This window comes from Chiloscyllium plagiosum, chromosome 5 (genome assembly GCF_004010195.1).
Source record: "Chiloscyllium plagiosum isolate BGI_BamShark_2017 chromosome 5, ASM401019v2, whole genome shotgun sequence".
Taxonomy (NCBI): Eukaryota; Metazoa; Chordata; class Chondrichthyes; order Orectolobiformes; family Hemiscylliidae; genus Chiloscyllium; species Chiloscyllium plagiosum.
Window position 1 is genome coordinate 54,090,862 of NC_057714.1, and position 14,454 is coordinate 54,105,315.

At 39.7% G+C, this 14,454-nt stretch overlaps 1 protein-coding gene across 5 annotated transcripts in view; it reads left to right on the forward strand.

The window, feature by feature from the left end:
* The window catches only part of LOC122549908 (tensin-3-like), a 434,491-nt gene that overhangs the window by 370,131 nt on the left and 49,906 nt on the right, over window positions 1-14,454 (forward strand). For all 5 annotated transcript variants that reach the window (XM_043690124.1, XM_043690125.1, XM_043690128.1 and 2 more), the window contains 3 exons: window positions 10,799-10,974; window positions 13,670-13,790; window positions 14,049-14,138. In XM_043690124.1, coding sequence (XP_043546059.1) covers window positions 10,799-10,974; window positions 13,670-13,790; window positions 14,049-14,138 — 387 coding nt within the window. The remainder of the gene's footprint in view (window positions 1-10,798; window positions 10,975-13,669; window positions 13,791-14,048; window positions 14,139-14,454) is intronic.

The window sequence follows — 14,454 nt, forward strand, 5'->3', positions numbered from 1 at the left end:
GCGGCGCCGATACAGTCATCGATGTAGCGGAGGAAAAGGTGGGGGGTGGGGCCAGTGTAGTTGCGGAAGATGGACTGTTCCACATATTGTCCACTGACCTATTTAAAGAATTGTCACTGTTGAAACCCTGTGTTTACACTTTGCTGTTTGACATTCATGAGTTTGTAATTGTTTTCTTACTGCAAGTGATTCGTTGCCTACCATCTGTTATGGAAAATGAGTCCACTCAATCTTTTCTGGACTCTTTCACAATTGATGGAGTATCTTTGTCACACAGGGTGGTCTTTTTCAACCCCACCGTTTTGAATCCTGTGGGTGGCCTACCAGTAAATTGACACCGTTCCAGGCAACAGTCAGACTCCCAGCACCACAATAACCCCCCCTCCCTAAACCAGGTGTGTGTTAAATAAGGAAAAAATATTCACTTTTTTTTTGTGTGTATTTTATAGAAAGCAATATTTCAAAAATGCACTTTTACAGTTGATGTGATGGTTCCCTCAGTTATAATCATTTTAACAAAATGGATCATCATTACTTTTCACTTTTGTAGTATCTATCTGCACTATAGTAGCCTCTGAAGCCAGACAGAGATGAGTCCATGGTTGATAAATGATGACTTTGCTGATTTTTATTTTGTTTTCTACTTTTCCCCTGCCTCAATGCTTCCTCCTAAAATTACAAAGATAATCTGATTACTAATGCGATCGGTTTAAGATATTGCTGCTGGAAGTTGAGATAATCATAATTTATTTGAAGTATTTTTCCCCCATGAATTAAAATGGTTATCATAGTGCTGACTCCTTGCCAGTCATAAGTGATTAATGCATAAGCACCAACACAACAGCAATATTTACATAAACATTAAATTTGCTTCCAAAATTTCGTATCAAATATCAGTACTCTTACAACTTAAAATCATTAAATAGTCATGTGATAGTGCACACCTTGACCTTTGCTGAAGAGGGACACATTTGTCTAAGCTTTTCATCTTGCGTCCATTGTGACATTTTGCAAGAACACAAATTCAAGGCGATATTCGACATTTATAGTGCAAGAGAGGTTGGAAGTTTCCTCTGATAGGCAAAGGCATTGTCATGGAGTATGTACCCATCAATGCTGATTCACATTATATTTTTAATCAGGCAGATTGATGCAGATTAGTTGGGCATTGCCCTGAGAAATGAGCCATGAGAAGAGCTATCGCCTATTTTGTTAACTTGAAGCGGGTGCAGTGCACGCATAAATTCTGTGTCTCTGCAAAATGTGTTTAACTATGTAGGTCCCAGTCCTCACAAGTGCATCACTCCTCAAGCCCGACTGACAATCCTAAAATGGTTGTTTGCCTAATTCCTTACACATTCAGGGTTATCCAGCCAATGTTGTCCAGTCGCAGAAGTGTTGCAAGTTTTATAAGCAAACTGGTCGGGTATGGATATTACCTTGCTTGTTGTGAGCAGCTGAAGGGACATGCTAATTGATACAATCCCCTAGTCGTTAGAACATACTGCCACATAACTGAAATTATACAGGTATTGAAATTCACATTATGCAATGTGTGACAGGCAGAATGTGTTTTTGGCTTGACAGCAGCATGCTGTTAGTTAGCCACTCATGTTGCTGCTGCACAGTAGCGACATGGGATAGCTATCTTCACCTGTTGCTCATATATTTCAGATTCAGGTAATCTTAGTTATACTCAGCAATAGTAGGGGCAGTACAAGGATAGATGGGAAAGCAAATCTGCGGGAGATTCAGAAAGGTTATTCCAGGAAATTGGAAAGATTGGTGTAATGTGGGAAGTATGGCATTGTCCAGTTTGGTGGGAAGAATAAAAGAGCAGAAGATTGTTTAGATGGAGAAAGGCTACGAATTGCTGTGGTACAGATGTATATGGGTATCATTGTACTTAAATCAGAAAAAGTTAGGATGCAGGTACATTGAGTCATCAGGGAGGTTAGCTTTCCTGAAAGGTGAATGGAATTTCACAGCAAAAGTGTTTTAACCACTGCACAGTGCATTGTTGAGAACAGATCTGGAGAGATACATTTTCTGAACTGCATTGGATGCAGTTCAGAAAATGTTTGCCAACAATTAAGGAATTTGTGTTACAAGGAAAGGTTGGGCATTCAGGAAGATGAGAAACGTGTAAGTTTCTGAGCAAGCTTTGACAGAGTAGATGCTGCAAATGGGGAAATCTAGAAATAAGTGGTCTCCCATGTAGGATGTCGATGAGGAAGTTCTTTTCTCAGAGGGTCATTAGTCTTTGGAATTCAGTAATCCAGAGAGCCATCGAGACAAATTCATTAAGTTTTGATTGGCAAGAGAGTGAAGGGTTATTTGGGGGCTTGTCAGGAAAATGGAGTTGAGGCTACAATTAGATAAGGCATGATCTTATTGAATGGCAGAGCTTGAGGAATCAAATGGCCTATTCCTAATATTTCCTGCAATCATAATCTGATCAGTTATCCTATGGAGACATTGTGATGCACAATTTGTTTTCTTCATTTCTGACCTTAGAGAAAACCATAATTGACAGGAATTTTTTTTTTTGTAGTAAAGCATATTGGGACATTCTCAAGTTTTTACATAAATGCAAGTAGTCGGGTTTTTTTCCTTTCTTGTGAAACAAACTTCATGATATATTTAAGAAAAAATTCTGATTACTTTATTATTATCAAGGGTTCTGCCATATACCATAGAATCACCACAAAGTGCTAGTGTATATTGACAAATATGTAGAACAGTAAATACTAGCTGTTCTGTGCATTTGCTGTAATTTCCTTTCAGAAACGTAATTACGCTATGGCACATTTTACACTGCCAGTGACCGGAATTGGTCTAAGATATAAGTTGTAATCTATACCTCAAGGATATTGGCGTAGCCTTTTCTGGTTTTCTGGGTGATTTTTCTTCCTTCAATATCAACTTAGATTGGTTGGGAGCACCACTGTCTTTACATCAGAAAGGTTTGTGCTTGAGCCTACAACTAGACTTAAGAGGCCCTATTTAGAATGAGGGAATGCTGGCTTCTCAAACATCTCACAATATCATGACATGTGGATTTATTTTGAAATAAGCAACTTTAGACAGCAAATTTAGGAGAATGCACGTACATAGCTGAATGCAGAAATTCAAAAGTTGCCATCAGAGTCACCTTGCTGCTGACTGGCTGTCCTACACATGTACCTCCCCAATTGACTCGGCATTAAAATCAATGCTGGTACATGCTGTCGCGATGCCTGTCTACTAGTTACACACTAAATATGGCAAAAATGTTTTAGGGATGGTGCTTTTGAGAGAGTATGAATTTTTAACTTTGTATGAAGTCCATAATTATTGTTAACATCTTTCGACCTGAAAATTTAATTTGAGCAATGATGACTCATTCATCTCGTAATTCATGTTGGAGATTTTTAAACAATTAAATACATGCATTTCAATTATTCTGTCTATCTCCATTATCTATATCTCAGTTGCATCTTTTATTCCATTCTTTTCATTTTATGCTTTATAGCTCATGATTTAGACACAAAATGTCTGTTATTCGTCCATTTGGTTTCTTGATGATGCCAGTGTTTACCCTACTCTCACATGCTGTAGAGTGCCTCTAACTGGTTAATATTCGTGGTGTTGGTGAGGTAGGGCAACGATGGCAAAAGCGATACCACTGAACTACCACATGCTACCCATTCTAGCTGATGTCATTGGTGTAGTTTCCTTTAAACCTCATCTAATTTCTCAAGCCAACCTGATTAAGGTTAATAACACCTACCTTATTCACTGAACAGTAATGCATCACCACTGGAACTTGATGCAGACTCATACTCAACAAACCAAACAAAAAGTTGTCATGATTTGGAGGTATTGGTGTTGGACTGGGGTGTACAAAGTTAAAAATCACACAACACCAGGTTATAGTCCAACAGGTTTAATTGGAAGCACTAGCTTTCGGAGCGACGCTCCTTCATCAGGTGGTTGGATTGAGCTGGGTAGCAATGACATTGATGTAATATGCCAGGCAAGACTTAGCTTGTGCCTAACTCCTTGCCTATTGATTGAACACAAAACTTAGATACAAATTATTGTATTGTCTTGAATGATCAGCAAATATAATGCAATACACAAATGTAAATGCCTAATAGATTCTAGTTTTTCCACACTTTTGTTTGCATATCAATTGCCATGGAACAGAATCAGAATCCATCAGATTATCGCCCATTATGTGCGGCCACACAATGAAAACTAATTATTCACCCTGTTAACAAGCTCGCCACCTTCTAAAATTGCTTTTCTTACACCTGCTATTTCAAGGCTTCTTTTTAACATTGTGCATGTCGAGTACAACTTACAATTGAAGACTCTTTCTCGAGGCATTTGTATGTTACGGGTCAGAAATCTTAGACATATTGCAATGTGTTTGAAACTATGTCGACCACTGAAAATGTCAACCATTCATCACTCCCAAAAAACTGATCCACTATTGTTCACCTTTAATTTTAGCTTGAGGCATCCTTTTACATTATTCTAACAATAGACTTCAGAAATATGCCAGACAAAATTGTTTGTCATTCAGTTTGCATCACCGAAGTCTCATTTATATTTGTGGCATTTGCACAAAAAACTCCCCATCTACTCTCCAAGGGTATTATTTATGTCCTTCAAGTATCTTTCATAAGGAACCTATTTTTGAAATAGAGTCATAGAGATGTACAGCATGGAAACAGACCCTTCTGTCCAACCCGTCCATGCTAACCAGATAGCCCAACCCAATCTAGTCCCACCTGCCAGCATCCGTCCCATGTCCCTCCAAACGCTTCCTATTCATATACCCATCCAAATGCCTCTTAAATGTTACAATTGTACCAGCCTCCACCAGATCCTCTGGCAGCTCATTCCATACACGTACCACCGTCTGCGTGAAAAAGGTTGCCCCTTAGGTCTCTTTTATAATCTCTCCCCTCTCACCCTAAACCTATGCCCTCTAGTTCTGGACTCCCCGATCCCAGGGAAAAGATTTTGTCCATTTATCCTATCCATGCCCCTCATAATTTTGTAAACCTCTATAATGTCACCCCTTAGCCTCCGACGCTCCAGGGAAAACAGCCCCAGCCTGTTCAGCCTCTCCCTGTTGCTCAGACCCTCCAACCCTGGCAAAATCTTGTAAATCTTTTCTGAATCCTTTCAAGTTTCACAACATCTTTCCAATAGGAAGGAGACCAGAATTGCACGCAATATTCCAACAGTAGCCTGACCAATGTCCTGTAGAGCCACAACATGACCTCCCAACTGCTATACTCAATACTCTGACAAATAAAGGAAAGCATACCAAACGCCACCTTCACTATAAGAATTGGCTATTCGAAGTGAGAATCCTGACTGATTTTTCATCCCACCCACCCTCCTGCCTTATCTTATGACCATCAGTATGCTTAACACTCGATACTTTTTCCGGTTCAAGATCAGTAGTCCCAATGGGTACCAAGCACTATGTATCTCACAACACCCACTTGTCCTTCCTTTTTTCCCAAATATTCAGTGATGCAATTGCAAGATACAAGGATTGTAACAGACAACTCTTATCCCAGTAGTCAATGTATAAAATATACATTGAGTACATTTCCATGGTGTTATTTCCTTGAACCAGAATGTTCTTCAGATCCACAGTTCAAGTTTTGAACAACAGTGGTTTATTTTGCTTGCAATAGATGAATGAGGGATAAAAAGTATTACTGTGAATCATGCATGATTCTACCCTTCATATTGTAAATAGTAGAGAAATATTGTGTTCCTTTTAAAAACAAAAACAGAAATTGCTGGTAAAACAAAGCAGGTCTGGCAGCACCTGTGGAGAGACATCAGAGTTAACATTTCACATTGAGTGACCCTTCCCCAGAACAGCCAGTTCTAAGGAAGGGTCACTCAACCTGAAACATTGACTCTGCTTTCTCTCCACAGCTGCTGCCAGGCCTGCTGAGCTTTTCCAGCAATTTCTGTTTTTGTTTCTGATTTACAGCATCCACATTTCTTTCAATATTCCTTTTTAGATATTGTTGTGACCAGATGAAGAGTGTTCCACCTCTTTGAACATTCTAGCAGTTGCTTACAACCATGTTTTGTTTTCTTCATTAGTACATTGCTATCATACTTCAATTAAACTTAGTAAACTGGATCAGAAATAAAGGAGAACCACTCCAGAGGCTTTCTAAACTGAAATGTAGAGTATTATTACCCAAACAAAAACTACTATTATTACCCAAACAAAAAAAAAGATAGTGAACTTCCAAAAAAGGTAGGGATAGGATTAATATCTGGTACAAACATGAAAGTAAAGGCAGGTGAAGTTGACAGTTTTTCGATTCTTTGAGTTGCAAGAGTGAAACCTGTGTCAAGATGCTTGGCCTCTGGGCAAGCTGCTGGGATCCCTATTGCCTGGATTCAATTCCAGTCCAAAGTTTCTGTGTAACTGGTGACTTATAGAGGTTTATAAATCATGATGGGCATGGATAAGGTGAATAGCAAAAGTCTTTTCCATAGGATGGGGCAGTTCACATCTATAGAGCATGATTTTATGGTCAGAGGGGAAAGATTTAAAAGGGACCTGAGGGCCATTGTTTTCACACCGGGTGTTTCAAGTATGGAAAGAACTGCCAGAGGAAGTGGCAGGTACAGTTACAGCATTTCAAGGACTTTATTAAGAGAGGTTTAGAGGGATGTGGGCCTAAATGCAGGCAAATGGACTAGGTTAGTTGAGGAAACTTAGTTGAGATTAGATTCCCTACAGTGTGAAAACAAGCCCTTTGGAGCAACAAGTCCACACCAATCCTCCGAAGAGTAACCCACCCAGACCCATTCCCTCTGACTAATGCACCTAACACTATGGGCAGTTTAGATAGCCAATTTACCAGACCTGCACATCATTGGACTGTGGGAGGAAACCGGAGCACCCGAAGGGAACCCACGCAGACACAGAGAGAATGTGCAAACTCCACACAGTCACCTGAGGCTGGAATCGAATCTGGTGCTGTGAGGCAGCAGTGCTAACCACTGAGCCACCGTGCCACCCAAGTTGGCATGGACAAGTTGGACTGAAGGGTCTGTGTTGTATGGATGGGACAATTGAAAAACACTAAACTCCCTGTCCAAACACAATTGTAGGTTGTTAGTCAGATCTCAGACTCGATATTAAGCATCAATAGAAAAACTGTGACTGAGCCATCCATCAATTAAGTCAATAGCCTATCAGTAACCTGTAACATTCTCTAATGTTTCAAGGTTAAAAATCACACAACACCAAGTTTTAGTCCAACAGGCTTAATTGGAAGCACTAGCTTTCTGTGCGCTGCTCCTTCATCAGGTGGTTGTGATGGACACAATTGTAAGATACAGAATTTATTGCAAAAGTTTATTGTGATATAACTGAAATTATACATTGAAATTATACAGTTAACTTGAGAATGCAACTTTTTAAAAAAAAGTTTTGTGACTTACACATGAAAGGATGAAAGAAGTGAAACTATCATGGTTTTCGAACAGATGAAAGACTCCACAAACAATCAAGGTATTTTTCAATGTATAATTTCAGTTAGATCACACTGTAAACTTTTGCTATAACCTGGTGTTGTGTGATTTTTAACTTTGTACACCCCAGTCCAACACTGGCATCTCCAACTCATGACTAATGTTTCAAAGCTCTGACTCGGTTTAGATCAACTTGATCTGAATCTTGTAGATTTGTCGTTCATGACCCCATTCCACTAAATATCCTGAAATTTATGGTAATTGTACTTCATTAATTTTTTGATCTTTGACAAAGCCATGGATAATTCGGATTCAGTATGGTGTTATGGAACTGAGGCCAGTTTATCTAGAATTGAACCTAATATTAGAACTTGTGGGACCATGCTGTGTCCAAATTGGCAATAAGAGTGACTGATCTTTAAATCCTTAATTGGCAATGGAATACTTTGGACCATCCTGAAAATGTTGCATAGTGGTATATAAATACAAGTTGCTTCTTTATTTCTGTCATTTTTTAAAAAAATACCCAATGTGATCCAGTTTCTAAAAATGAACAATGCAAATTGAAATTAAATGTGGACAAAAATCCATTTCACCCTGACTACCTGCTCATTCCCAGAGTATTGCTGTCTGAAATACATGAACTCAGTACAGATTAGACTTCAAACCTGGGACTTGCTCATCAGTAGTACAAAGAATTATGTTAGACAATAGAGTGGAAGTTATTTGACCTTTTCTGTAGCCACCTGGTGTAATTTCAGTGGAAGAAGCACATGTGTTTTGGATTTGCTGAGTCCAGGGCTGAGACAATTGTAGTCTTGTAGCCTTCTTTGCAGAATAAGTCTCTGCTTACTCCTGATCAGGCTCAGAATAGGTCCTCCCTGCATTGGAAAATCGCAAATCTTCAAACTTAAAAGATTCCATTGTCAGTTTTGTAATTGGCCTCCTGACGAAAGCAAGATGGAGCATACTCCTGGAAGATGGGCGCAGCAGAGATCCACAATTGAGATTGTAGACTGATCTACTGATGAGAAGATGAGGATAGGATTTCAGTAAGGTGTCAGAATGGTCACCTTGACATGAGCACCAAAAGCAGATGATGCTGATATACCTGGTGCAGGAGGGGATTGCACCACTTCACAACTCTACCAGCTGCCATCCCTGCCCAACAACCACTCTTCCCCCCCCACCCACCAACCCCCTTTACCCTGCTGTAACCTTTAGTTTGGGCATCTACTTGTCCCAGAGCCACAATGTGCACAGCTAATGTCGTGCCCAGTATGCACAACTAACGTAGTGCCCAATAGTAGTGTGTCAGTGGTTACTCTCCAGCTCCACGGGCAAGATCTTTCAGGCATCATTGACCTCTTCAGGCCTGTTGCCTTTATCCTGTAGATCATTGAAGGAACTTTTCATTTTCAAAATATGTCTGATCCATTTGCCTTCGACTGCAGTACACTGTTCATACCTGCTTTACATTTAAATACCACAACCATCTGTTTCAGGTTTGTTTTTATGTCTCACTAGAGTTTTTATTGCTATTTTTGCTCCAGAAATGTTTTCCCATGATGCAAATTGCACCATATAGCTGCACTATAAAATATTTTGTTTTATGCACGTAGGCCTTCAAGGTCGTAACATTTTAAGAGTTCTCCATGACCCTACTGATCAACATCTTTAACACACTGTTCTTATAATAATAATCTGATTTATATTTCTTATAGCTGACTTGCATTCCATTATTTTAAAAACAAAAGGCTACTTGAAAAATTTTTTCCCAAGTAAAGCCTGCTCAAAAAATTATCAACAAGAAAATTTGCTGTGCAGCAGAAACCCAACATACAATATTGAAGAACTAAATACCTATTGTATTGGTAGTTACACCGTCTTGATTTATCCAGGCTAAGCCAGTATTCCTGCATTGCCAGTGAAAAAAGAAATTCACCAATGACCGTTATAGATCATATAGTATAGAAAGGACCCTTTGGCCCATTGAATCCATACTTGCAACATTAGTTATCTTTGCACTTAGTTTCTGCTTCATGATAAACATGTATATTGTGAGAAAACAGTTTTCTGAACATTTATGGCACACATTGCAAAAAAAAAACTTTGTTTAGACTAAATGTGATCTTGTGCTGCATAGCTCCTGCACCCTTCAGCACCAAGACATAACTTAAGAACATAAAAACTAGGAGCAGGAGCAGATAATTCAGCCCCTCCAGCACTACAACACATGTGAATTCTCATTTTTGATGAAGGGCTTATGCCCAAAACATTGATTCTCCTGCTCCTTGGATGCTGCCGGACCTGCTGTGCTTTTCCAGCACCACACTCTCGACTCTGATCTCCAACATCTGCAGTCCTCACTTTCTCCTGATGATTGAGAGTAGCTTAATAGGGCAATATTGGCTATAATGTATTTGTCCTACATTTTGTGTATAGGATATACCTGGCTAATTGTTTGCATTCTTAGGTGACAACGATGCCCTGGATTAAAGCTGGATTGATTATGCGACTAATTCTGAAGCATCGGTCTTCTGTACTATTGACACAACATTGCCAGGGCCTGTAGACTTTGCAGTATCCAGTGCATTCAGCCATTTTTTGAAGTCACATGAAGTTAATTGAATTGTTCAAATGCTGGGGATTTCTGTGGGAGGCTGGGTTGGATCATCTACTTGGCACTGCTGGGTTGAAGATGGATGAAAATGCTTCAGTCTTGTCTTTCACACTGAGGTACTGGGTTTCCTCATCATTCAGGATGGGAATACTTCAGCAGCCTCCTGCCTCAGTGAATTATTAAAGTGGCACCATCATTCATGGCTGGGAGTGGCAGAACTGCAGAATATAGATCTGATGTGTTATTTGAGGAATCACTTAGCTCTGTCTGTTGCTTGCTGCTTCCAATGTTTGGTCTACAGTGGCTTTATTATATCTTCACCAACTTGACACCTCATTTTTAGATGCATTTGATACTGTTCCTGGCTTTCCTTCCTGCACTTTTCATTGAACCTGAATTGATCTCTTGTCTTAATGTTGGTGGTAGAGGGAAAGGAGGATATGTTAAACCATGGTGTTATTAGCTGGCTTAGAGCTGTTTTGAAATTAAGTAAACACCAATCAGCCAGTCTTCACATTTTCTCAACCTCTAATGTAATATTCAAGTTAATTATGCACATATACTTGAAGTTATAGAAGTAATGATTATGATTTTCAATTAGTTCAAGACTTTTTATAGAGAATCATTACAAATGTTAACACCTTACATTTTCATTAGGTGTGCAGGAAGATGAAGGTCATTTAACATTTGGAAGGACAAGGAAATGGGGTATTGGACAGTATGATCAAGATGATGCTCGACCACTGTATGATCAAAGTGGATGGATGAAATCCTCTGGCCCCTGTCACTCTGAACCCACTGGAGTATTCACTACAACTGGCCAGGCAGGGGAGGTAGGTAACATATAATGGGAATGAAATGTATTTCATATGAAGACTTCTTGGATCTATTCTTTCTCCCGAGCAAATTGAAATACCTCGTAGAAAGTGAAATTCATACTAACAAAGTTTTATTGTTTATAATGGCCCAAGCGGCTTGTTTATTCCTCCCATGGAGACTATGTTTTAGTGGTCAATTTTAATCATCCAGATTTTGAAATTGTGAGGTATGTGGATAGAGTAAGTGGGAAGAAACTATTCCTGCTTGTGAAAGAATTATGAGTGAAAAAGCAGAGGCTTAGAGTGAGTTGCAAATGTAGCAAATATGATGTGAGAGAATGAGTGGTTCTGGTCTGAACTGCACTGCCTGGAAGTGTGATTGAGGCAGAGTCAATCGAGGAATTCACCTGGGCAATGAATGATTATTACAATAGAAACATCATGCAATGGTATGGGGGAAGTATACCAGATTGCAATGCTCATTGGAGAGCTGCTGAAACACGATGGACCTGTGCCGTAACCGTTCTGAGATTCGGTGATTCAGAATATATGTTTCATCAAGGGAGAATTCTGTTTCACTAAAAATATTTGTCTCTTGCCTGAACCCAACATTCTTGTTGATCTTAACACTGAACTAACCACTTGTTCACATCTTGGCAAGGATGTGGCTGTCCTTCAGACTTCTGAGGTTCCCCACACTGGCTGAAATCGACTAACCTCCGGTCTTTATTTAGTGTCTTAGCTGCGAAGGTTTTATTTTTGTTTCCTGAAGCGGAGTGTCCAGCTAAATTTTCAAAACTAATAAATCACCGAACAGTCCATACCCACGAAAAATGTTACAAAGTGAAGAGTTGACACAAAAAGTTATTAATAATAGTTTATCCAGTTTATCAATGATTTCCCTCTTGCCTCTGATTGGGTGGCTGAATTCTGTTCACTTCAAACCTTTGTGCAATTTAAAAAGTGTCAACAGTTATTTGGATTCCCCAGCGAAGTGTTCAGTGCCTTGAATGTTTCGATCAGATCACCTCTCAATCATTTAAACTCCCAAGAGTAGAAGCCCAATTAACTTAGTCTGCATTACAGGACAACCAATCCATACCAGGAACTAAGCCATTGAACCTTCACTTTGTTTCTTCCAATACAAGTGTATCCTTCATTAAATATGGAGAACAGAAGTGTGCTCAGTAGTCCAGGTGGAGTTTCACCAAAACCCAGGGAGGCAGTTGTCTTGTGGTATTATCACTGCACTGTTAATCCAGAGATGCAAGTAATGTTCAAATCCTGCTCCAGCAGACAGTGGAATTAGAATTCTATAAAAATCTGGAATTAAGAGACTAATGATGACGATGTCAATTGTTGGAAAAATCTGCTGTAGGTTGATCCACAATGCCTTTAGGGAGGGAATCCCAAGATTTTGGCCCAGCAACAGTGAAGGATCAGCAAATACATTTCCAAGTCAGGATGGTGAGTAGCTTGGAGGAGAAATGAATGTCCCCATGTATCTGCTGCTCTTGTCCTTCTAGATGGAAGTGATTGTGGGTTTGGAAGGTGCTGTCTGAGGATCTTTGGTAAATTTCTGCAGAGCATCTTGTAGATAGTACACTCTGCTACTAATGAGCTTCAGAGATGGAGAGAATGGATGGTTGTAGAAGTAGTGCCAATCAAGTGGGCTGCTTTATCCTGGATGGTGTCAAACTTCTTGAATGTTGTTGGAGCTGCACCCATCTAGGCAAATAGGAGAATTCCATCACATTCCTGACTTGTGCCTCATAGATGGTGGGCAGGCTTTGTGGAGTTAGGAGGTGAGTTACTCGCTACAATATTTCTAGCCTCTGACATACTCTTGTCGCCACTGTGTGTTTCTGTGTTGAGTCCAGTTGAGTTCCTCATCAATGATAATCCTCAGGATGTTGATAGTGGGGGATTCAGTGATACTAACACTATTGAATGTCAAGGGGCAGTGGTTGAATTGTCTTTTATTGGTGATGGTCATAGACTGGCATTTGTGTGGCATGAATATTACTTGCCACTTGTCAGTCAAAGGTATGAACTTGTGTTGCACTGGGGGCAGAGGTGACCTGTTGGATGGTGTCTGCAGAATGATATGGATAGGCGGTGACTCCAGTGGGCAGTCTGAGGCCTGGTGAGTGAGGGGTCCCGGTTGCAGACCTCAGGCAATGATGCCACACAGGGAAAGGCCACATTCAGAGCCTCCAGTCTGAGAGAGTCAGAGGTTATACCAAATTGGATTCTGTTGAATCAGTTTCTGTGCCACAGAAGTAATGATGAAACTAATTTCACAGCAGTCAGCAAAATTTCAGGCCCCAATGACTTCACTATGTTAAACTAAAATATTGAAAAACGTTAGATACGGATTTCCTTATTTCTGTGAGGAAGGCAGGGGAGAGAAATAGGTAAAATAAACTTGGGTTTACAAAAATTCAAAAGATCCTTTAGCTGAGAGAAGGGAATTGGGAAGAAATGTGACAAAATATAACTGACCTAAAGAGGATGGTCATGCTGTAGTTGCCAGGAGTAATGTTTTTTGACAATACACAATGTCAGTAATAAATTTGAATATGTTTGTATTTCATGAAGGTTTCGTTGCACATTCATCATCAATGAACTCAAGCACAACTCCAATAGGTCTGTGTGTTTAATCAAAACCAGCATTTAATAAGGAGCTTTCTGTTATATTCTGTTGCAGCTGAATACATCGGGGCGTAGCGCTGGCCAGGATGAGGTGGATGGCAGATTAAATTCTTCCTCTGGAAATGAAGTTATTTCTTCCACACCATCGTTTCCTGTCTCACCACCAACTCCATATGGTATACCCCTTTGAATTAATGCATTAAGCCCAGAATTGTAACTGTGTCAATTTGAAATTTGAAGATTAGAAAAGTAGCAATTAATTGAAATGTTGGTATGCACCAACATGTGTGTTCCTCATAATTAGTGGAGAATACTACAGCAGGCCTCCCTAAGTGCAATAGAATTAATTCATTGGCAACCTGTTTAAATCAAGCAGTATCATTTATCTGTCTAGTGTTAGCAAACAAAACTACTTTGAATGTCTTCTCTTACAGTGAAAGCTTTGAAGAATTATACAGAAATTTCTGTGCATGATGTTGGGGATCAGAGCATCAATACTTCGGATAGCTACAGAGCATCTCCAGGTAAGAAGTGCAATTTATGTGGAGCTAGGCTTATTAACCTCAGTAAAGGACTCCCAGAGTGCTAATGTGATTGAACATGAGTTCTCCACTTTACAAAACGTTGCAGTCTGAGACCTGCATGTTATAATGCACAACAGAGGCACCTGTAGGGTTGAGTTCAGATGAATAAACCTGTTTGTAATGTGGTTGAAACACCAGAGCTGCATCCTGGAAGTTTTTGGGCAGAATGGCAGGTTAAGTTTGACTCTTTGACAAGATAAATGTGATACATTGATTTCCATTGGTTTGCACAAAGAGTAGAATGTGTGTTTTCCTT